The sequence below is a fragment of the Dryobates pubescens genome, chromosome 39 (genome assembly GCF_014839835.1).
Source record: "Dryobates pubescens isolate bDryPub1 chromosome 39, bDryPub1.pri, whole genome shotgun sequence".
NCBI lineage: Eukaryota > Metazoa > Chordata > Aves > Piciformes > Picidae > Dryobates > Dryobates pubescens.
Window position 1 is genome coordinate 1,301,903 of NC_071650.1, and position 21,988 is coordinate 1,323,890.

The 21,988-nt window shown below is 52.8% G+C and overlaps 1 protein-coding gene across 1 annotated transcript in view; it reads left to right on the top strand.

Annotated features, from left to right (window-relative positions):
- SOS1 (SOS Ras/Rac guanine nucleotide exchange factor 1) overlaps window positions 1-15,663 on the top strand; it is a 52,850-nt gene extending 37,187 nt beyond the window's left edge. Inside the window, exons 13-22 of the mRNA XM_054177241.1 lie at window positions 10-113; window positions 1,181-1,403; window positions 3,089-3,208; window positions 4,814-4,976; window positions 6,056-6,173; window positions 7,992-8,164; window positions 9,629-9,745; window positions 10,658-10,922; window positions 13,274-13,392; window positions 15,066-15,663. Coding sequence (XP_054033216.1) covers window positions 10-113; window positions 1,181-1,403; window positions 3,089-3,208; window positions 4,814-4,976; window positions 6,056-6,173; window positions 7,992-8,164; window positions 9,629-9,745; window positions 10,658-10,922; window positions 13,274-13,392; window positions 15,066-15,581 — 1,918 coding nt within the window. The 3' untranslated portion in view covers window positions 15,582-15,663. The remainder of the gene's footprint in view (window positions 1-9; window positions 114-1,180; window positions 1,404-3,088; window positions 3,209-4,813; window positions 4,977-6,055; window positions 6,174-7,991; window positions 8,165-9,628; window positions 9,746-10,657; window positions 10,923-13,273; window positions 13,393-15,065) is intronic.
- The last annotated feature ends 6,325 nt before the right edge of the window (window positions 15,664-21,988 follow it).

The window sequence follows — 21,988 nt, forward strand, 5'->3', positions numbered from 1 at the left end:
GTTTTGCAGGGTGTTGAATGTCTGCAGGCACTGGGTAGAACATCACTTCTATGACTTTGAGAGAGATGCTGACCTGCTGCAGCGTCTGGAGGAGTTCATTGGAACAGTAAGAGGTACCTGGGGTTTCTGAAGTGTCACACACAATCCCTTGCCAGAGGTATGCAAACTGCTTGGCACTGAGCAGTTACAGGAACACAGCACTGAGAGAATCATTGGAGCCTGCCTGAAAGACTTGGAGCATTTTGCCCTCCACTTGCTGAGCTGCTGTGGGGATCCTTAAATCTTCAGTGACAGTGTGACACAGAATGGGTTGGGTGGGAAGGGACCTCTAAAGCTCATCCAGTCCAACCCCCTGCACTCAGCAGGGACATCCTCCACTAGAGCAGGTTGCCCAGAGCCCTGTCCAGCCTCACCCTGCATATCTCCAGGGATGGGGCCTCAACCACCTCCCTGGGCAACCTGCTGCAGTGTTCCAGCAGCCTGCTGGTGCAGAACTTGTTCCTCACCTCCAATCTCAATCTGCTCTGCTCTCATTTCAAACCATTGCCCCTGGGCCTGTCCCTGCAGGCCTTTGGGAACAGTCCCCAGCACCTCACAGAATCAACCAGGTTGGAGGGGACCCCCAGATTGATCTGGTCCAACCTTTCTGGGTCAGTCTGGTTTAAAGGAGATACCCAGCACCCTGTCAAGCTTCTAGAAAGAGCCTCAAATTCTTTCTTGATGTGAGGGCCTCAAACTGAAGGCAGTGTGCAAGGTGTGGCCTCACCAGTGCCAGAGCCAGAGCCAGGCAGAGAGGAGACCAAACTGTGGCCTTCCAGTATCTGAAGAGGGCTCCAAGAAAGCTGGGGAGGGACTTCTGAGGGTGTCAGGGAGTGATAGGACTGGGGGGGATGGAGCAAAAGTAGAAGTGGGGAGATTCAGACTGGATGTCAGGAAGAAGTTCTTGCCCATGAGGGTGGTGAGAGCCTGGCACAGGTTGCCCAGGGAGGTGGTAGAAGCCTCCTGCCTGGAGGTTTTTCAGGCCAGGCTGGCTGTGGCTGTGAGCAACCTGCTGCAGTGTGAGGTGTCCCTGCCCATGGCAGCTGGGGGGTTGGAACTGGCTGCTCCTTGAGGTCCCTGACAGGTCTATGATTCTATGCTCTTAAGAGTAACTGAAGAGTGATTTTTCTCTGCCTGTCAGGCAAAGCCATGAAGAAATGGGTTGAGTCCATCACCAAGATCATCAACAGGAAGAAGCAAGCACAAGCCATTGGGCCCAGCCACAACATCACCTTTGAGAGCCCTCCCCCAGCCATTGAGTGGCACATCAGCAAGCCAGGACACACTGAGACCTTTGACTTGCTCACCTTGCATCCCATCGAGATTGCTCGGCAGCTCACTTTGCTCGAGTCAGACTTCTACAGGTAACTTTCCTCCACTGAGAAGAGCAATGAAGAGCCAAGCCAAGCCAAACCATGACACAACCCACAACATTCTCCAGCATGAAATGGTTTCTGCAGGCCCCTGCTGTGAAGCCCCAGAGCATGGCAAAGGGCTTTACCACTGATGTGTGTTGACTGCTGGTTTATTAGACAAGCTGTTCTAGAGCCCAGGGTTTAATAGTCTGATCCTCCTCAGGTTAGTGTGGAGAAGGGGTGAGACTGAGCCATCCTGTTGAGTGCTGCAGGTGGCTGTTGGTATCTTCCAAGTAGGTCACCCTTTGGGAAGCAGGAGCATTAGTTAAGGCAGGTTTTTGACAGAGCTACAGATGGCACTGGGTTGGAAGGGAGCCTCCAAGGGCATCCTGTGCAACCTCCCTGCACTCAGCAGGGACACCTCCAGCTAGAGCAGGCTGCACAGGGACACAGCCAGGCTCAGCTTCAAGGGCTCCAGGGATGGAGCCTCCAGCCCAGCCCTGGGCAGCCTGTGCCAGTGTCTCCCCACTCTCCTTGGGCACAACTTCCTCCTGAGGGCCAACCCCAATCTGCCCTGCTCCACTTTCAAACCCTTGCCCCTCAGCCTGTCCCCACAGGCCCTTCTGAACAGATGCAGTGAGCAGAAGAACAACATTTTCATAGGAACCCTTCAGCTCTTCTTTCATGCCTGTGTTAGCTGAGTTCAGGGCTTCTCTTTCTCTTGGAGATGAGGGAGGAGGAGCTCTCTGGTGATGGCAGTTGCAGAGTGTAGAAACACTTTTCTTGCCCCATGCAGGCCTGTGTAGGCATGACTGTGAGCTTAGAAGAGTTCATTAACTTCATATTCATCTGCCAGCATAGCAGACTATCCCCACATGCCCTTCTAAACTGTCCCTTCCCAGCCTTCCTGTAGCTCCCCTCCAGACACTGAAATGGTCTCCCTGGAGCCTTCTCTTCTCCAGGCAGAACAGCCCCAGTTCTTTCAGCCTCTCTTCACAGGAGAGGTGCTCCAGCCCTTTCTCTGGATGCCAGTTAGTGAGGCAAATCAGGGAGCCTGTCAGATCTCCTCAGGTGTCTGTCAGAGGTTTTTCAGGTGATGGAAGCTCACATTTTTGTTGTGGTGAATGAGTTGTAGGCTTCATTCTTCATTGAGCTGAACAGAGATGCTTAATAGTCAAGTGTAGACACAGTTATGTGTGCAGCCTCACACTGTCAAAGAGAAGTGATACCTTAAGGATTTATTTCACAGGATGTTAGGGGTTGGAAGGGGCCTCCAGAAACCATCCAGTCCAAACCCCCTGCCAGAGCAGCACCATAGAATCACACAGGAACACTTCCAGATGGGTCTTGAAAGGCTCCAGAGAAAGAGACTCCACAACCTCTCTGGGCAGCCTGCTCCAGGCCTCTGGGACCCTCACAGGGAAGAAGTTCCTCCTCATGTTGAGGTGGAACCTCCTGTGCTGCAGTTTCCATCCATTGCCCCTTGTCCTATCCCAGGGTGCAACTGAGCAGAGCCTGTCCCTTCCCTCTTGACCCCCAGCCCTCAGCTATTGATAGACATTGACCAGATCCCCTCTCAGCCTTCTTCATAATACTCATTCCCAATTCACAGGCAGTAAATAAGTGTGTGGAAAACACTCCCCTCTTTCCTGCTTTTAATTGCATTTGTTTGCTCCATGCATCTGCTTTCCCAGAGCTGTGCAGCCCTCCGAGCTGGTTGGAAGCGTGTGGACGAAGGAAGACAAGGAAATTAACTCCCCCAACCTGCTTAAAATGATCAGGCATACAACCAACCTCACTCTCTGGTTTGAAAAGTAAGTGCCTTGCTAGAACCTACCCATGTGGGAGTCCTGGGGGGTAGGGAAAACCACACCAGCTCTCTTGTGGGAGGATTCCTGTTTGAAGTTGTGCAGAGGTTTCACCAAACCACTGCGTTGGTCAGCTTAACTTGTGAATGTTTGGGGCTGCTTTGTGGGTTGGGTTTGGTTGGTTGGTTTGTTTACTTTGGTTTGCTTTGCATTGGTTTGGTTTGCTTTCTTTTGCTTTGCTTTTGCTTTGCTTTGCTTTGCTTTGTTTTACTTTTGTTTTTTTACTTTTGTTTTGTTTGGCTTTGTTTTGTTTTGCTTTGCTTTGCTTTGCTTTCTTTTGCTTTCTTTTGTTTTGCTTTGCTTTCTTTTGCTTTGCTTTGTTTGGCTTTGCTTTGCTTTGCTTTGTTTTCCTTTGCTTTGCTGTGCTTTGTGTGTTTTGTTTTGCTTTTCTTTCTTTAGCTTTGCTTTGCTTTTGCTTTACTTTGTTTTGCTTTGCTTTGTTTTCTTTTGCTTTGCTTTGTTTTGCTTTGGTTTACTTTTGCTTTGGTTTACTTTGTTTTGCTTTGCTTTTGTTTTTCTTTGCTTTGCTTTGCTTTCTTTTGCTTTGCTTTGCTTTCTTTTGTTTTGCTTTGCTTTGGTTTACTTTTGTTTTGCTTTGCTTTGCTTTCTTTTGTTTTGCTTTGCTTTGTTTTGCTTTCTTTTGTTTTGCTTTGCTTTGCTTTGTTTTACTTTTGTTTTGTTTTGCTTTCTTTTGCTTTCTTTTGGTTTACTTTTGCTTTGCTTTGCTTTCTTTTGTTTTGCTTTGCTTTGTTTTACTTTTGTTTTGCTTTGCTTTGTTCTGCTGTGTTTTACTTTGTTTTGCTTTGCTTTGTTTTCTTTTGTTTTGCTTTGTTTTGTTTTCTTTACTTTGTTTGGTTTTGCTTTGTTTTGCTTTGCTTTGTTTTGCTTTGGTTTACTTTTGCTTTGCTTTGTTTTGTTTTGCTTTGGTTTGCTTTGTTTTACTTTTGCTTTGCTTTGCTTTGCTTTCTTTTGTTTTGCTTTGCTTTGTTTTGTTTTGCTTTGGTTTGCTTTGTTTTACTTTTGCTTTGCTTTGCTTTGCTTTCTTTTGTTTTGCTTTGCTTTGTTTGGTTTTGCTTTGGTTTGCTTTGTTTTACTTTTGTTTTGCTTTGGTTTGCTTTGTTTTACTTTTGCTTTGCTTTGCTTTGCTTTCTTTTGTTTTGCTTTGCTTTGTTTGGTTTTGCTTTGTTTTGCTTTGGTTTACTTTTGCTTTGTTTTGCTTTGTTTTGTTTTGCTTTGGTTTGCTTTGTTTTACTTTTGCTTTGCTTTGGTTTGCTTTGCTTTTGTTTTATTTTTGTTTTGCTTTCTTTTCCTTTGTTCTGCTTTAGTTTGCTTTTCTTTGGGTTTACTTTTGCTTTCCTTTGCTTTGCTTTTGTTTTGCTTTCATTTCTTCTACCAAACCCTTGTGGAGTTTCAGTTGGATTTCGTCGCTCGTTTGTCTCTTGCTTTGAAACAACTTGAAGTGGTGTGTGTGTGTGTGTGTGTGTGGGTTGATGCTTTTTGGGCCACCTCCTCAAGGCTTTAATGCAATCCCCAATGTTCTTGTGTGTTCAGATGCATTGTAGAAACAGAAAACCTAGAGGAGAGAGTAATTGTAGTGAGCCGGATAATCGAGATCCTGCAAGTTTTCCAAGAGCTAAACAACTTTAATGGTGTCCTGGAGATTGTCAGTGCTATGAACTCTGCAGCAGTGTACAGGCTGGATCACACATTTGAGGTACAGTGAAATGTTTTCCATTCTTGGTGTGGAATCCCAGGCACTGCTATAGGCTGGGCAGGGACTGGCGTGAGAGCAGCCCTGAAGAAAAGGCCTTGGGGGTGCTGGGGGAGGAGAAGCTCAGCAGGAGCCAGCAGGGAGCACTTGCAGCACAGAGAGCCAAGCAGAGCCTGGGCTGCAGCAAGAGAAGTGTGGCCAGCAGGGCCAGGGAGGGGATTCTCCCCCTCTGCTCCACTCTGCTGAGACCACAGCTGGAGCTCTGTGTCCAACTCTGGAGCCTCTCTTCCAGGAAGGATCTGGAGGTGCTGGAAGGGGTCCAGAGAAGGGCCACAAGGATGAGCAGAGGGCTGGAGCTGCTCTCCTATGAGGACAGACTGAGAGAGTTGGGGTTGTTCAGTCTGGAGAACTTGAGAAGGCTCTGAGGAGACCTTCTTGTGGCCTTGCAGTATCTGAAGGGGGCTCCAAGAAAGCTGGGGAGGGACTTTTGAGGGTGTCAGGGAGGGATAGGACTGGGGGGGATGAAAAAAAAAAATAGGCATGGGTAGATTCAGATTGGATGTCAGGAAGTTTCTCACCATGAGGGTGGTGAGAGCCTGGCACAGGCTGCCCAGGGAGGTGGTGGAAGCCTCCTGCCTGGAGGTTTTTCAGGCCAGGCTGGCTGTGGCTGTGAGCAACCTGCTGCAGTGTGAGGTGTCCCTGCCCGTGGCAGGGGGGTTGGAACTGGCTGCTCCTTGAGGTCCCTTCCAACCCTGACAATTCAGTGAGTCTAAGTGTAATGCAGTGCACATTGGCTCCAACTCAAAGCCTATCTTGTCAGTCAGCCCTGCTAAAGGAAGTTAAAACTTCTCCCTCCCAGCCACCCACCCCAAGAAGGAAAGAATCAGAGCATAACAGAGAGGCAGCAGCATGGAACCAATCCTTAGGCAAAGCAGAAAGAGGCAGCAAGAGCTTGCAGTGGTGGGGGTGCTGTCTTTGTGGTCACTGCTTTCAGTCCCAGTGGGAGCCCACTGCTCTCAGTGTTGTCACTGGGCTCTGCCTTCCCCCTGCCTTTCCAAACAACCTCTTCCTTCTCTTTCTAGCAAATCCCAAGTCGCCAGAAGAAGATCTTAGAAGAAGCTTATGAGCTGAGTGAGGATCATTACAAGAAGTACTTGGCAAAACTCAGGTCCATTAATCCTCCTTGTGTGCCTTTTTTTGGTGAGTCCCTTTTGGGCTGCCTGGGGAGGTGGTGGAGTCCTAACCCTGGAAGTGTTCAAAGGTGGTTTGGATGTGGTGCTTGGGGCTATGGTTTAGGGCTGAGCCTCGTAGAGTAGGGTTGTGGGTTGGACTTGGTGCTCCTGAGGGTCTTTTCCAACCTGAATGTTTCTGTGTGCTGGGATGCATTGAGGCAGGGCACTGAACAGAGTATGATGAAGAAGAGTTAGAGGTCACTGGTAACAGGACAGGTCTGGTTTGAATGTTGAGGGCCAAAATATGAATTGCATGTGTGTGGAAGGAAGGAAGTTACCAAAAAATAGGTTAAAGAAAAATTTAAGTAAGAGATGTACTTCTTTGGCCTCTCAGGTTTGGGAGCATCCTCTCTGGAGGAGAAGAGGCCTTATAGCAGCCTAGATTTGAAGGGGGCTACAGGAGAGCTGCAGAAGAGAGGCTTTGCACAAAGACATTGATAGGACAAGGTGTTACAGCTTCAGGCAAAAAGAAGCTGGATTTAGGTTAGACACTAGGAAGAAAGTCTTCCCCATGAGGGTGGTAAGGAACAGGTTGCCCAGAGAGGTTGTGGAGGCTCGAAGCCTGGAAGTGTTCAAAGGCCTTGAACAACCTGGTCTAGAAGGGCCCCTGCCCGTGGCAGGGGGTTGGAACTGGATGGTCTTGAAGATCCCTTCCAACCCAACCCACTATGGAGCTGGTAACTGCAGATCTCATTTACACATCCACTCATTTTTCCTTTGAATGGGGTTTGAACTGTGTGACCAGAAATGCCTCAGCTGCAAGGCAGCCACATGAGAGCTATTACTGACTACTGGAGGAAGGAGGACCCCTTTCCCCATCAAGAATTCCCATAAATGAGGTCCAGCAAGTCAAAGGGCAAGGTCCTGCAGATGGGATGGGGGAACCCCAGGCACCCCACAAATCCAGGCTGGGTGCAGAGTGGGTTGAGAGCAGCCCTGAAGAAAGAGGCTTGGGGGCGGGGTTGGGTGCTGAGCAGCTCCCCAGGAGCCAGCAGTGCCCTCCTGCAGCCCAGCAGGCAGCTGTGTGCTGAGCTGCAGCCAAAGGAGTGTGGGCAGCAGGGCAGGAGAGGGGATTCTGCCCCTGGGCTCTGCTCTGCTCAGACCTCACCTCCAACCCTGCCTCCAGTTCTGGTGTCCCCAGCAGGAGAAGGACACAGAGCTGCTGGAGTGAGGCCAGAGGAGGCCACAGAGATGAGCCAAGGGCTGGAGCAGCTCTGCTGTGAGCACAGGCTGAGGGAGCTGGGGCTGTGCAGCCTGGAGAGGAGAAGGCTCCAGGGGCACCTCAGAGCTGCCTTGCAATAGCTGAAGGGATCCTGCAGGGAGGCTGCAGAGGGACTTTTGCTGAGGGGGTCTAGAGACAGGCCAGGGGGGAATGGTTTGAAGCTGAAGCAGAGCAGGGTCAGACTGGAGCTGAGGGAGAAGTTCTGCAGTAGGAGGGTAGTGAGGCTCTGGAGCAGGCTGCCCAGGGAGGCTGTGGCTGCCTCCTGCCTGGGGGTGTTGAAGGGCAGGCTGGATGAGGCCCTGAGCAGCTGAGTCTAGCTGAGAGTGTCCTTGCCCATGGTGGGGGTTGGCACAGATGAGCTCTGAGGTCCCTTCCAACTCCAAGCATTCTGTGAATCCTAAACTGCCTCCTAGGTTTTGTGCTATGATTGGAGAACCTCCTCTGTGTGCTGTGATTTGAGAGCCTCTCCTGTGTGCTGTGATTTGAGAGCCTCTCCTGTGTGCTGTGATTTGAGAGCCTCTCCTGTGTGCTGTGATTTGAGAGCCTCTCCTGTGTGCTCTTTAGGGATTTACTTAACTAACATTCTGAAGACAGAAGAAGGCAACCCTGAATTCTTAAAGCGCCATGGGAAAGAGCTGATAAACTTCAGTAAGAGAAGAAAGGTGGCTGAGATAACAGGAGAGATACAGCAGTACCAGAACCAGCCCTATTGTTTAAGAGTGGAGTTTGACATCAGAGTAAGTGGCATTGCTCCCCTCAGCCCGTGCACTGAGCCCCTTCCCTGGGCACTGTGTCAGCTGCCAGCCCACAAAGCTGGGCTGTATCCACAGGGCTTCACTTGGGATGGGTCAGAGATGAGCAGAAGGCTCAGATCCCTCTTGGGTCTCACTGTAAGGAAGGACAGAGAGCTCAGTGCTTGCAGTTCTCTGGGCTCTGGGGGTTTGGTTGGTTTCCCCCCCGACTCTTGGGCTGTTGGTAGATGGCTTTGTACTGATAAGTGTTAAGCAGAAGCAGGAGCTGCCAGCTTCTCCCTGTCCTTCACTCAGTTTCATCTCTGTAGTGAGCCCATTGGCTTTTCTCCTGCCCTGCCACACTGCCTTTGTTTCCAGGTTCACTTGACAGCACTGCCCTTGTGGCACCTATTGGCTGGGCTGAGCTGTTCACATTTGGCCTTACCCTCTCATTTGGTCTCCTTGGTCTGTGCTCTTCACAATCCTCTCTCTGCTTCTTTCCCTTTCCCTATTCCCTTTCCCCATTCCCTTTCCCCATTCCCTTTCCCCATTCCCTTTCCCCATTCCCTTTCCCCATTCCCTTTCCCCATTCCCTTTCCCCATTCCCTTTCCCCATTCCCTTTCCCCATTCCCTTTCCCCATTCCCTTTTCCCTTCCCTTTCTCCTTCCGTTTCTGCTTGCCCTTCCCTGCCCTTCCCCCTTTCCATTGCCCTTGCCCTTCCCCTTCCCTTTCTCCTTCCCTTTCCCTTCCCCCTTCCTACTTTTCCTTTCCCCTCCCCTTCTTCTTCCCCTTTCCCTTCCTCTTCCCATTCCCCCTCCCTTCCCCCTTTCCCTTCCCCTTCCCCCTCCTTTCCCATTCCCTTTCCCCTTCCCCTTCTCTTTTTTCCCCTTCCCCTTCTCTTTTTTCCCCTTCCCCTTCTCTTTTTTCCCCTTCCCCTTCTCCTTTTTCCCCTTCCCCTTCTCTTTCTTCCCCTTCCCCTTCCCTTTCTTCCCCTTCCCCTTCTCCTTTTTCCCCTTCCCCTTCTCTTTCTTCCCCTTCCCCTTCTCTTTCTTCCCCTTCCCCTTCTCTTTCTTCCCCTTCCCCTTCTCTTTCTTCCCTTTCCCTGTCCCCCTGAGCTGTGTGCTTTCAGAGGATCACAGAAGAGGTTGTCTTAAGAGACTCTGTGAGATTTTATCCGACCTGTTTACCTCAGCATTTGAAGGAGCAGACTGTGGGAGCATTCTTCCTTGCATCAACTGCAGCTTCTTCAGGAAATGCTTGAGCACACCTGGCCTGATTTTTGTACCCCAGAAACTGTTGAGGCAACTTGCAGAGGTGGTTTGCCAGCCAACAGCCAGCAGAGGGCTGGCCTCAGTACCTTCAAAATCTCTCATTCCTTCTGCATCCAGCATTTCCTCTCTTCCCCTGAAGGGCTGGGATGAGTTGTGCAGTAGAGACAACCAACACAAGCAAGATTTCTTGTGTTTCAGAGGTTTTTTGAGAACCTGAATCCCATGGGGAGCAGCATGGAGACGGAGTTCACCGACTACCTGTTCAACAAGTCCCTCGAGATAGAGCCCCGCAACGTCAAGCCTCCACCAAGATTTGTTAGTATTCAGTCTGCTTTTGCATGACTTCCCCTCCATCCCCCATGAATTGCTTGCTCTAGACTTCCACAGATAGCAGAAAGCATTTCAGATAGCTCTGACTTCATCAGCAAGACCAGCTGTGCTTAGGTGATCTTGGCCCTGATAAAAGGCCTTGGGGGTGCTGGGGGAGGAGAAGCTCAGCAGGAGCCAGCAGGGAGCACTTGCAGCCCAGAGAGCCAAGCAGAGCCTGGGCTGCAGCAAGAGAAGTGTGGCCAGCAGGGCCAGGGAGGGGATTCTGCCCCTCTGCTCCACTCTGCTGAGACCCCACCTGGAGCTCTGGGGCCAGCTCTGGAGCCTCTCTTCCAGGAAGGATCTGGAGGTGCTGGAAGGGGTCCAGAGAAGGGCCAGGAAGGTGAGCAGAGGGCTGGAGCTGCTCTGCTCTGGAGACAGCCTGAGAGAGTTGGGGTTGTTCAGTCTGGAGAACTCAAGAAGGCTCTGAGGGGACCTTCTTGTGGCCTTCCAGTATCTGGAGGAGGCTCCAAGAAAGCTGGGGAGGGACTTCTGAGGGTGTCAGGGAGTGATAGGACTGGGGGGAATGGAGCAAAACTAGAAGTGGGGAGATTCAGATTGGATGTCAGGAAGAAGTTGTTGCCCATGAGGGTGGTGAGACACTGGCACAGGTTGCCCAGGGAGGTGGTGGAAGCCTCCTGCCTGGAGGTGTTTGCAGCCAGGCTGGCTGTGGCTGTGAGCAACCTGCTGCAGTGTGAGGTGTCCCTGCCCTTGGCAGCAGGGGGGGTTGGAGCTGGCTGCTCCTTGAGGTCCCTTCCAGCCCTGACAATTACTCTCTGATCTTCCTAACTTCTGAGCTTTTCTGATACTATTTTTGTTTGTGTTTTTGTTTGTTTTTTCTTCCTCCCCCCATGATTTTAGCCCAAAAAGTACAGCTACCCCCTGAAGTCTCCAGGGGTTCGTCCCTCTAACCCGAGGCCAGGTACCATGAGGCATCCCACCCCTCTGCAGCAGGAGCCACGGAAGATCAGCTACAGCCGCATCCCGGAGAGCGAGAGCGAAGCTACGGCCTCGGCACCCAACTCCCCCCGCACCCCCCTCACCCCTCCCCCTGCTTCTGCTACTTCAAGTACCACAGATGCCTGCAGTGTTTTTGACTCAGATCCTTCCAGCCCCTTTCATGCAAGTAGGTGCTGATGTGTGTTCCACCAAGAAGTGTGCGTCTTGGGCTGTGTGCTGTCAGGCGTGGGGCCCCGCTTGGCCTCCTGAACGCGAAGCAGCTAGGCCAAGGTGAACCTCATGGGGTTCAGCAAGGACAAGTGGGGAGTCCTGCACCTGGGGAGGAACAACCCCCTGCAGCAGGACAGCCTGGGGGTCCCATCTGCTGGCAAGTAGCTCCACAGAGAAGGACTTGGGAGTAGTGGGACCACAATGTGCCCTGGTGGCCAAGAAAGCCAAGAGCAGACTCAGGGGCAGTAAGAAGAGTGTGGCCAGCAGGCTGAGGGAGGTTCTCCTCCCCCTCTCCTCAGCCTTAGTTAGACCACCCCAGGAATATTGTGTCCCCAGTTCAAGAGAGACAGAGAACTACTGGAGAGAGTTCATCAGAGGATGCAAGGATGTTTAAGGGTCTGGAGCATCTCTCTTATGAGGAGAGGCTGAGAGCCCTGGGGCTGTTTAGTCTGGGGAAAAAAGGCTGAGAGGAGACCTCCCTACAAATACTGCAGGGAGGCTGTCAGGAGGATGGGGCCAGGCTCTGCTCAGTGATGCCCAGTGACAGGCCAAGGGGCAATGGAGTACACTGGATCACAGGAAGTTTTCCATCTCAACATGAGGAGAAATTTCTTTGGTGTGAGGCTGCTGGAGGCCTGGAGCAGGCTGAGAGAGGTTGTGGAGTCTCCTTCCCTGGAGCCTTTCCAGCCCCACCTGGCTGTGTGCCTGTGTGCCCTGCCCTGGGTGCCCCTGCTCTGGCAGGGGGGTTGGGCTGGGTGATCTCTGGAGGTCCCTTCCAGCCCCTGTGATTCTGTGGGGTTTGCTGCTGCATGTTTAAATCTGTGGTGAATGTATTTGGTGAGTATCTGTTCAGTGGTGAACAGTGGGAGCAGCAATGAATGTTTGGTGGCTGCCTTATTCTGCTGCCTGCCATTCTGATCTGCCTGCAGTGCAGATGGGTGGCTTTCCTGCAGAGCTTAAAATGAGTGCTGCTTCCCTGCCTGAAATCCATTCACACCTGGGTTTTTTTCCTTCTCCCTTCACCAACATACACAGAAGCTCCTTTCTTTTTGGGTGTGCTTTCAGGAATGAATAGTGGGCATAGCTTGCTTTCCTGCACAAGTTCTGTCAGGTCAAGGACAAGATTAGTCCTGTGTGCAAAGTGCAGAGTCCTGCAGCTGGGTCAGGCCAATCCCAGGCACAAATCCAAGCTGGGTGCAGAGTGGGTTGAGAGCAGCCCTCTGAAGAAATAGGCTTGGGGGTGCTGGGTGCTGAGCAGCTCCCCAGGAGCCAGCAGTGCCCTCCTGCAGCCCAGCAGGCAGCTGTGTGCTGAGCTGCAGCCAGAGGAGTGTGGGCAGCAGGGCAAGAGAGGAGATTCTGCTCCTTGGCTCTGCTCTGCTCAGACCTCACCTCCTGTCCTGCCTCCAGGTCTGCTGTCCCCAGCAGAAGAAGGACACAGAGCTGCTGGAGTGAGGCCAGAGGAGGCCACAGAGATGAACCAAGGGCTGGAGCAGCTCTGCTGTGAGCACAGGCTGAGGGAGCTGGGGCTGTGCAGCCTGGAGAGGAGAAGGCTCCAGGGGCACCTCAGAGCTGCCTTGCAATAGCTGAAGGGATCCTGCAGGAAGGCTGCAGAGGGACTTTGGCTGAGGGTGTCTAGAGACAGGCCAAGGGGGAATGGTTTGAAGCTGAGGCAGAGCAGGGTCAGACTGGAGCTGAGGGAGAAGTTCTTCAGTGTGAGGGTGGTGAGACCCTGGCACAGGCTGCCCAGGGAGGCTGTGGCTGCCTCCTCCCTGGAGGTGTTCAGGGGCAGGCTGGATGAGGCCTGGGCTGCTTGAGAGGTGTCCCTGCCCATGGCAGGGGGTTGGAGTAGATGAGCTCTTAGGTCCCTTCCAAGCTGAGCCACTCTAGGACTCAACTGGTTCCCACAAGGAGGTGAAGTTGCTTAGCAGTGTCCAAGCCAGGTGTGTGAAGTACTTCTTCAGAAGCTACTTCTTCATTCTTGGGTCAGCTCATGAAGTGCAGGTTGAGGGTAACTGGTTTAGTGCTTTTGTGATAGAAGAACAGCTTCATGGAGTGTCTGGGAGAATGGTTGAGAAGCTGCAGGAAGCACAGAAGTGTTTGCAGCTCAGCAAAGCAGTTTGGCTGGAAATGGCTTCACTGCCTTTCTTCACACCCTCATGATTTGTGCTGCTTTTTAGGACCAATTGCCCCTCACCATTTCATGACACCTTTATTGGCAGCAGTAGAGGGACTGCAGTGAGTTGAACAAAAGTTCATCATATTCAGAATTCTCTTTGGGTTTGTTTGTTTGTTTTCCCTTGCCTTCAGGATCTGCTTCTGTGTCATCCATAAACTTTACCAAAAATTCAGATGAAGCTCATGTCCCCCCTCCAGTTCCTCCAAGAAGAAGACCAGAGTCTGCCCCAGCTGAATCCTCCCCATCCAAAGTAAGGAGGCAAAAAAACCCCTGTTTTGTTTTGTGTTGTTTCCTGGGGGCAGGGGGCAGGGGGTCATACAGAAGTAACTCTTCAAGATAGTGCAGCTGTTGTCTCTGAAGAACCCTGTGGGAAAAGAGGCTTCACAGCTCTGCCTCACTGTGTCCTGATCCCAAACAAATGCAAATTAGCAGCCAGGACCTGCACTGAAGGTTAGACATGTCTCTTGTCCTCTGCTCTGCTGTGCTTAGGTGCTGCCATTGCCTGTAAGGACTTGAGGCAGACGCTTCCCTCTGTGATAACTGCCCCAGAGTCTCCTTTTGGAGCGAGTGAGCAGGGGCACAGAGGTGAGGAACAGTGAGGATGGAAATCAAGGGGGCCCCTAGGTCCTCTGAAAAGGTTCAGTAGAGCATTTGACCCTGATGCTGTGATGCTCAGTGCCTGCTTTCCATTCCTGATGACCCATCCTGTCTGCCTGGTGGTATTCACTACCACAAGCTGGGAAAAGTGCTGCAACAGACTCCAGCAAGCAGGCATGGAACTAGCATGGAAATTGTTGCATTGACCATTCCTTGCTTTGCCTTTGGTCCTCTCTGTGCATGCTCATTCCTTTGGTCCTCTCAGTGAATCTCCATTCCTTTGTCCCTCTCCCTGCACCTCCATTCCTTTGTCCCTCTCCATGCATCTTCATTCCTTTGTCCCTCTCCCTGCACCTCCATTCCTTTGTCCCTCTCCCTGCACCTCCATTCCTTTGTCCCTCTCCCTGCACCTCCATTCCTTTGTCCCTCTCCCTGCACCTCCATTCCTTTGTCCCTCTCCCTGCATCTCCATTCCTTTGCCCATCTTCACTCCTTTGTCCCTCTCCATGCATCTTCATTCTTCTGTTCCTCTCTGTACATCTCCATTCCTTTGTCCCTCTCCCTGCATCTCCATTCCTTTGTCCTGCTCCATGCATCTTCATTCCTTCCATCCTTGGCTGTTAACTGTGTATTGATAGCCTTCTAATCCCCCCCCTGCACATCCAGTCTCTGTCTTTTCTGTCTGCATCCCTCTGAGAAGCATTTTTCAGGCACTGCTACTCTTTTTATGCTTCCTCATAGCCCATCTTCACTCTGCACCTGTTTGCTGTGTCTCCTCTTTAACTAGAAAAGAGCAACCTGCAGGAGAAGAGCTTTGCTGGGGTTTCAGAGCAGGGTCCTATGCCTTATTGTCACTCTGAAGTTGTAGGGAATGAAATGAGGATGAGCAGAGAGCTGGAGCTCCTCTCCTGTGAGGACAGAGCTGAGAGAGTTGGGGTTGTTCAGTCTGGAGAGGAGAAGGCTCCCAGGAGACCTTCTTGTGGCCTTCCAGGAGCTAAAAGGGGCTCCAAGAAAGCTGAGGAGGGACTTTTGAGTGATAGGACTGGGGGGAATGGATCCAAGCTAGAGGAGGGGAGGTGTAGATTAGCCCTTATCTTCCTAAGTTCTTCCCCATGAGGGTGGTGAGAGCCTGGCACAGGTTGCCCAGGGAGGTGGTGGAAGCCTCCTGCCTGGAGGTTTTTCAGGCCAGGCTGGCTGTGGCTGTGAGCAACCTGCTGCAGTGTGAGGTGTCCCTGCCCATGGCAGGGGGGTTGGAGCTGGCTGAGCCTTGAGGTCCCTTCCAACCCTGACCAGTCTGTGATTCTGTGAACTGTTTGTGTACCTCAGATGGCTTCTGCACACCTGGACAGCCCACCAGCAATCCCTCCTAGGCAGCCGACCTCGAAGGTGTACTCCCCAAGGTACTCAGTGCCTGACCGGACCTGCATCCCCGACCCCCCCGAGAGCCCGCCGGTGTTGCCGCCCCGGGAGCCCGTGCGAACTCCGGACGTGTTCTCTAGCTCACCACTACACCTCCAACCTCCGCCCCTGGGCAGAAAAAGCGAACTGGGCAACGCCTTTTTCCCCAACAGCCCTTCTCCCTTCACCCCTCCCCCACCTCAGACGCCTTCTCCGCACGTGGCGCGGAGGCACCTCCCGTCGCCGCCGCTGCCGCCGCCGCCGCCGCCGCCGCCGCCGCCGGAGGCCGAGCCGCCTCCCGTGGCCGGCCCGCCCGTCCCTCCGCGCCAGAGCACTTCTCAACATATCCCAAAGCTGCCTCCCAAGACTTACAAGCGGGAGCACACGCACCCCTCGATGCACCGCGACGGGCCGCCGCTGCTGGAGAACGCCCACTCCTCCTGAGCCGCCCCGCGCCCGCCGGCCCCCGCGGCCCCACGCTGGTGCTACGTCTGTTGCTGGCAATGGATGCACTGAACACCCCCTCCCTCCCTGTCCCCCCCCCTCCCCACGGTGCCAAGGAGCTGGGATGTGTATGCCAAACACTAAAACAAAGCGAAAGCAAAACGAGCCTCTCTCCCCCGAGGGGCTGGGAATGCAGTGTGTACAGAAAGGGGAACGGAGAACGTTCTGGTGGGGGGGGGGGGGTGGGGGGAAAAACACAAAACAAAACAACTGGTGGAACTTTTCTTCTCCTTTGGGTTGGTTTTAAGGTATTTGGACAAGGGATTGTAGCAGGAAACGGACTGGAAAGGCTTCCTTGGCCGAGAGAAGAGTCTGGTCTTTGTGTCACGGTCAGTCAGAGAGGCTGTGCTTGCCGCGGTGATCCATGATGCCCAGTAGAGGGAGGCGAAGCGCTCTCCTGTCCCGTCAGTGGCATGCAGCGGCACAGGTTTCGTTTCTTTCCTTTCGTTGGGTTGTTTGGTTTTGGTTTGTTTTTTTTTTTTGTTTGGTGGAAATGGGAAACAATTATGCACTTTTTGGGTTGTTGTTTTGTTGTTTTTGTTGTTAACAGAGGGGGGTGTGATAAAAAAACCCCCAAACCAAACCCCAGCCCCGTGAAAAACCCACCAACACAAACCACACAAACACAAAAGCCCAACCGACCCAAACCAGGCAGACGGCAAAGCAGACGTTGAAAGCAAAGCAAACCAAACCAAACCAAATGGCAAATGGAAACAAGCAAACTACACCAGCCCCACAAAACAAAAATCTCCCACAGGGAGCTCTGTGTCCCTCTGAATTCTCCCTTTTGCTTTTCCTCCCTGCTTTTCCAACACCTCCCTGAAGCGCCGAGGGAAGAGCCCGTGAGGAAGATCTGTGGTACCTAACCGCGCTAGAGGTAAAGGCAAAAAGCACTGTACTGCAGTCCTGTTTACAAGATGAGGAGGTGGGGGTGGGGGGGAGGGGTACCCAAGGCTTCACCAAAGAGGTACTTTGTCGTTGTTGTCGTCCTTGTTGTTGCTGTTGTTATTAATTATTGTTATTGTTATTGTTATTATTATTATTTTCCGAACTATTGCGGTGCCAGTCCAAAACAAAACCACCCCCAGGACACACACACACACACACAAAAAACCACCCAACAAACAGAAACCCTCCCCCAACCAACCAACCAACAGACAAAAATAAATTTTTGCCAGGAAGCCCTAAAGTCTTAATCATTGCTTTCTTCACAGCTCTGGAGGGCAGGTGGAAGAGCGAGACCCGTGGGGAGAGAAGGGGCGCTGCCTCCCCCCCCCCCTGCAAGCAGGCGCAGCGCTCCGTGGAGGAGGAGGCTGCTAACCTCTGCTAGATGATCTCAGCCTCTTTGGGGAAGGTTTCCTGATAATCCATTCTGTGGTAGCTCTTCTTCTGCCTGGAGGTTTTTCAGGCCAGGCTGGCTGTGGCTGTGAGCAACCTGCTGCGGTGCGAGGTGTCCCTGCCCGTGGCAGGGGGCTTGGAACTGGCTGAGCCTTGAGGTCCCTTCCAACCCTGACAACTCTTGTGATTCCGTGATTCTTTCTGGGGTTTTTGGGGTTTCTTCTCTTCCAGTCATGCCATGGGAAGAGTCACCTGTGAAAAGGAGCTCCCAGCCTCTCAGCTTCCAACAGCTGGTTGCTGTGTTCTGCTTTACCCACAGGTTGACCAAACAGGATTTTTTTGCCTGGCAGTTGCAGGGAAAACAAAACCAACAGGGAAAAACAACACCACACAACCCCCACCCCACCCCCCCAACCAAACCTGGTGTGTATATAATAAGTGAACATTGCATAAAATATCCTTGCAGATTGGTTTTAATTTAATTGAAATAAAGATACAGATATCTTTGGCTGACAGAGGTTAAGTTCTTACCGGGGCCGAGGCCCAGCTCTTCTCCTCGCTGAAGCAAACGCTGCCTCCAGGCGGGAGAAGAGCAGAGGTGAGGAGCGAGTGCTGCGCCAGGAAGCTGCTGGGATGCTGCAGCAGGTTGCACAGGGAAGGGCTTGAGCCCCCCCCCCCGTCCTGCAGATATTCAAGGTGAGGCTTGACAGGGCTCTGAGCAAGCTGATCTGGTTGAGGATGTCCCTGCTGAGTGCAGGGGGAGTTGGACTGGATGAGCTTTGGAGGTCCCAAGCCAGAGGTCCTAGTTTTGAGCCACGAGCTGGCCAGGGCAAAAGGCCAGAGGAGATCTCGGGAAGCAGTGTGGCCAGCTGGAGCAGGGAAGTCACTCTGTCCCTGTATTCAGCACTGGTTAGGCCACACCTTGAGGCCTGTGGCCAGTTCTGGGCCCCTCAATTCAAGAAAGATGTTGAGATGCTGGAAGGTGTCCAGAGAAGGGCAACAAGGCTGAGGAGGGGTCTGGAGCACAGCCCTGGGAGGAGAGGCTGAGGGAGCTGGGGTTGCTTAGCCTGGAGAAGAGGAGGCTCAGGGGAGACCTTATTGCTCTCTACAACTACCTGAAGGGAGGTTGTGGCCAGGTGGGAGCTGGTCTCTTTTGCCAGGCAGCCAGCACCAGAACAGGAGGACACAGTCTCAAGCTGTGCCAGGGGAAGTTTAGGCTGGATGTGAGGAAGAAATTACTCACAGAAAGAGAGATTGGCCATGGGAAAGTGCTGCCCAGGGAGGTGGTGGAGTCCCCATCACTGGAGGTGTTTGAAAAGAGCCTGGATGAGGCACTTGGTGCCATGGGTTAGTTGATTAGATGGTGTTGGGTGATAGGTTAGGTTGGATGATCTCAAAGGTCTTCTCCAACCTGGTTAATTCTGTATTCTTTTAGCCCTTCCCAAGGAGTAAAATCAAACTGCTCCACCCTGGACTGGAAGTTTCAATGGGAATTCTCTTCACAAATCCATACAAAAGGCACTCAGGTATCAGGAAGACTTTCACAGGTTAGGCTCAGCCCTTCCCCTGCACCTACCAGGCTAGAACCTTCCAGGAACCTCCACCCCCCTCAGCCTCAGCAGCCCAAGAGCAGCCACACTGTGCCCCCCCAGCCAGGAGTTGGAGAGGGGAGAGAGGAGAGGGGAGAAGGGAGAGGGAGAGCTCTGGCTGTGCACTGCCTTAAATAGAGAGGTACAGGGAAAGAGGATCACAGATGGCAAGATCCTGGGACAAGCTGCCTGTACCCCTGGGACTCTGTAGCCTCTGGAGGACCTTTCTTTGTGGTTCTACCAATTAACTCTTGATTGCCCTCAACCTACACCACCAGACTTCTGTGGTTCTGCATGCTTCTGACTCAGTATCTATACCTGTATTGGCATGTTTCAAATGCAAAGGAATAACTCTGTGCTGTTTGAGGAGCTGCCTTCCTCCCCAGAGGAATTCTTGCAGCTTAGCAGACACCTCACAGCTTATCACAGCTCCTCTGTGGATAAGACACTTGTCAGAAAAAAACAATCCCACTGGGAATACTCTTTCCAGCAGGGTTTTTGTGTGCAGGACACAGCCAGTGGGACTGGTGCCGTGGTGTGGGTTAGGCACAAACCTCCCTCCTGCTCTGCAGCTCCGGAATACCCTGGCACTCCCTGAAGAGAAGAGGCTCTGCAGCCTCCACTGCAGTTTACATGTCAGGTGTAAAGTAGCTCAGCTCCACGTGGCACAGGGGGCAAAGTACCATCCTATTCCATTTGCTCTTTGGAAGAAGAATGCACTCCAGCCTCTTGGAAAGCTGTGTCATTAGAGGTGATGCTCAGAGGACAGGCTGAGGGAGTTGGGGTTGTTCAGTCTGGAGAAGAGAGGGCTCCCAGGAGACCTTCTTGTGGCCTTCCAGGAGCTGAAGGGGGCTCCAAGAAAGCTGGGGAGGGACTTTTGAGGCTGTCAGGGAGTGATAGGACTGGGGGGGATGGAGCAAAAGTAGAAGTGGAGAGATTCAGATTGGATGTTAGGAAGAAGTTCTTGCCCATGAGGGTGGTGAGAGCCTGGCACAGGTTGCCCAGGGAGGTGGTGGAAGCCTCCTGCCTGGAGGTGTTTCAGGCCAGGCTGGATGTGGCTGTGAGCAACCTGCTGCAGTGTGAGGTGTCCCTGCCCATGGCAGGGGGGTTGGAACTGGCTGATCCTTGAGGTCCCTTGCAACCCTGACAGCTCTATGATGCTTTCTGAGTGCTGGCTGCAATGCCCTGGGTCAGTGCCCTTGTGACATTTCAGAAAGCCTTCTGATCTCATCAGGAATAGCAGCTCTCATCATGGGCACACCTGGAAAGCTCTCACTTCCATCCCTTCTTTCATGTCTTCTCAATGTTGTTCTGAAAGACTTTTCTAGCAGCAGAAGGGAAAATGAAGATCTGCTGGTGGGTCCAGAGGAGGCTGCAAAGATCATCACAGGGCTGGACAATCTCTGCTATAGGGACAGGCTGGGAGAGTTGGAGCTGTTCAACCTGGAGGGGAGAAGGCTCCAGGGAGACCTCAGAGCTGCATTTCAGTATCTGCAGGGCAGCTCCAGGCAGGCTGAGGAGGAACTGTTCAGAAGGGCTTGGAGTGCTAGGCCCAGGGGCAATGGTTTGAAAGTGGAGCAGGGCAGCTTGAGGTTGGCCCTCAGGAGGAAGTTGTGCCCAAGGAGAGTGGGGAGACACTGGCACAGGCTGCCCAGGGCTGGGCTTGAGGCCCCATGCCTGGAGCCCTTGAAGCTGAGCCTGGCTGTGTCCCTGTGCAGCCTGCTCTAGCTGGAGGTGTCCCTGCTGAGTGCAGGGGGGTTGCACAAGATGCCTTTGGAGGCTCCCTCCCAACCCAATGCAGTCTGTGGCTCTGTGATATGAGGATGGTCTGCTGTGGCCTGGAGTGGGAAGGTTGCTGCACAATGGAACATGCCTGCCTGGAGGCTCCATGAGTTGCTGTTACTCTGGAGTGCTGATGTGAGGCTAGCTAGAAGTCAGCCTGAACAGTGTCCACAAAGTGTGCAGCAGGGTAAGGGAGGTCAGCAGAGCATGAGAGCTGGGCTGCTGCACTGGTTTTGCTGTTTCAACTCAAGGGTTCTACTTCATGTATGCTCTGGTGCAATGGTCAGGCATAACCTGGGCTTGGTCATCTTCTTCTAGCTTGTGTCCTAGCTCAGAAAAGCCCTCTGAGAATTTGGAATTGCCAGGATTCCAAGTGTTAGGTACTGCAACCTGTAGTATCAACAGGGGCAGGGCATTGAAGGGATTCAGAGCAGCCCAGCCAAGAAGGACTTGCAGGTACTGGTGGATGAGAAGCCAGCAGTGTGCACTCCCAGCCCAGAAGGACCTCACACCCCTGCAAACCCAGCAGAGTGAGGGAGGGGATTCTGCTCCTCCCTTGTGAGGCCAGGCTGAGGAGCCCTGGGGTTCTGCAGCTTGGAGCAGAGGAGCCTGAGGGCTGCCCTCATTGCTGGTGATCAAGGTGTGCAGGGCAGTGTGGTGAGGACAGAGCCAGGCTCTGCTCAGGGATGCCCAAGGACAGCACAAGGGGCACTGGGGGCAAGCTGCAGCAGAGGAGGTGCCACAGGAGGGGGGTAAACTTTGTCAGTGTGAGGCTGCTGGAGGCCTGGAGCAGGCTGCCCAGAGAGGTTGTGAAGTCTCTTTCCCTGGAGACTTTCCAACCTGACCTGGCTGTGCTCCTGTGTGCCCTGCCCTGGGTGCCCCTGCTCTGGCAGGGGGCTTGGACTGGGTGACCTTCAGAGGTCCCTTCCAACCCCTGGCATTCTGTGATTCTGTGATGCCTCTGGAAAGGACCTGAGAAGCATGGATGTCCTCTTTTTATGCATGCAGCCTTCTGGCTGACCCAGTGCCCAGGAGCCAGCAAGTGTATTTAAAAGCAGCATTTATTTGGCACAGGAAGAAAAATCATCCAGAGCGCACATGGGGGGGAGTCAGAGAGGGTCCTGCAGGAGGTGCTGTGCTCGTCTGTGGTGCTGAGCTTCACACCCCTTCATTTGATTTACATTTGCAGATTCTGAGCAGGTAAAAGGACATCTCAGGTGAGAAGTGTAGGCCTGGAAGTAAGGGACTCACAGAGGATCAGAAAGGACCAAGCACCAGTTCTGACCCAGCCTCGGATGGCTACAGCAGAAGCTAACGCCCAGGGGAGTTTCACAAGCAAAGCTCTGCCACGTTGGAAGGGCTTCCTCACCCAGCAGCTGGCAGCAAGGCAGCTTTTCCCCCTTTCTCCTCTTTCTGTCCTGCCATGGGACAGCAATGTGCCCTGGGGGCCAAGAGGGCCAGTGTGATCCTGGGGTGCATTCAGAGGAGTGCGTCCAGCAGATCCAGGGAGGTTCTCCTCCCCTCTAGTCTGCCTCAGTGAGGCCCCACCTGGAATCTGGCATCCAGTTCTGGGCTCCCCAGTTCAGGAGGGACAGGGATCTGCTGGAGAGAGTCCAAGAGAGGGCTGCAAGGCTGCTG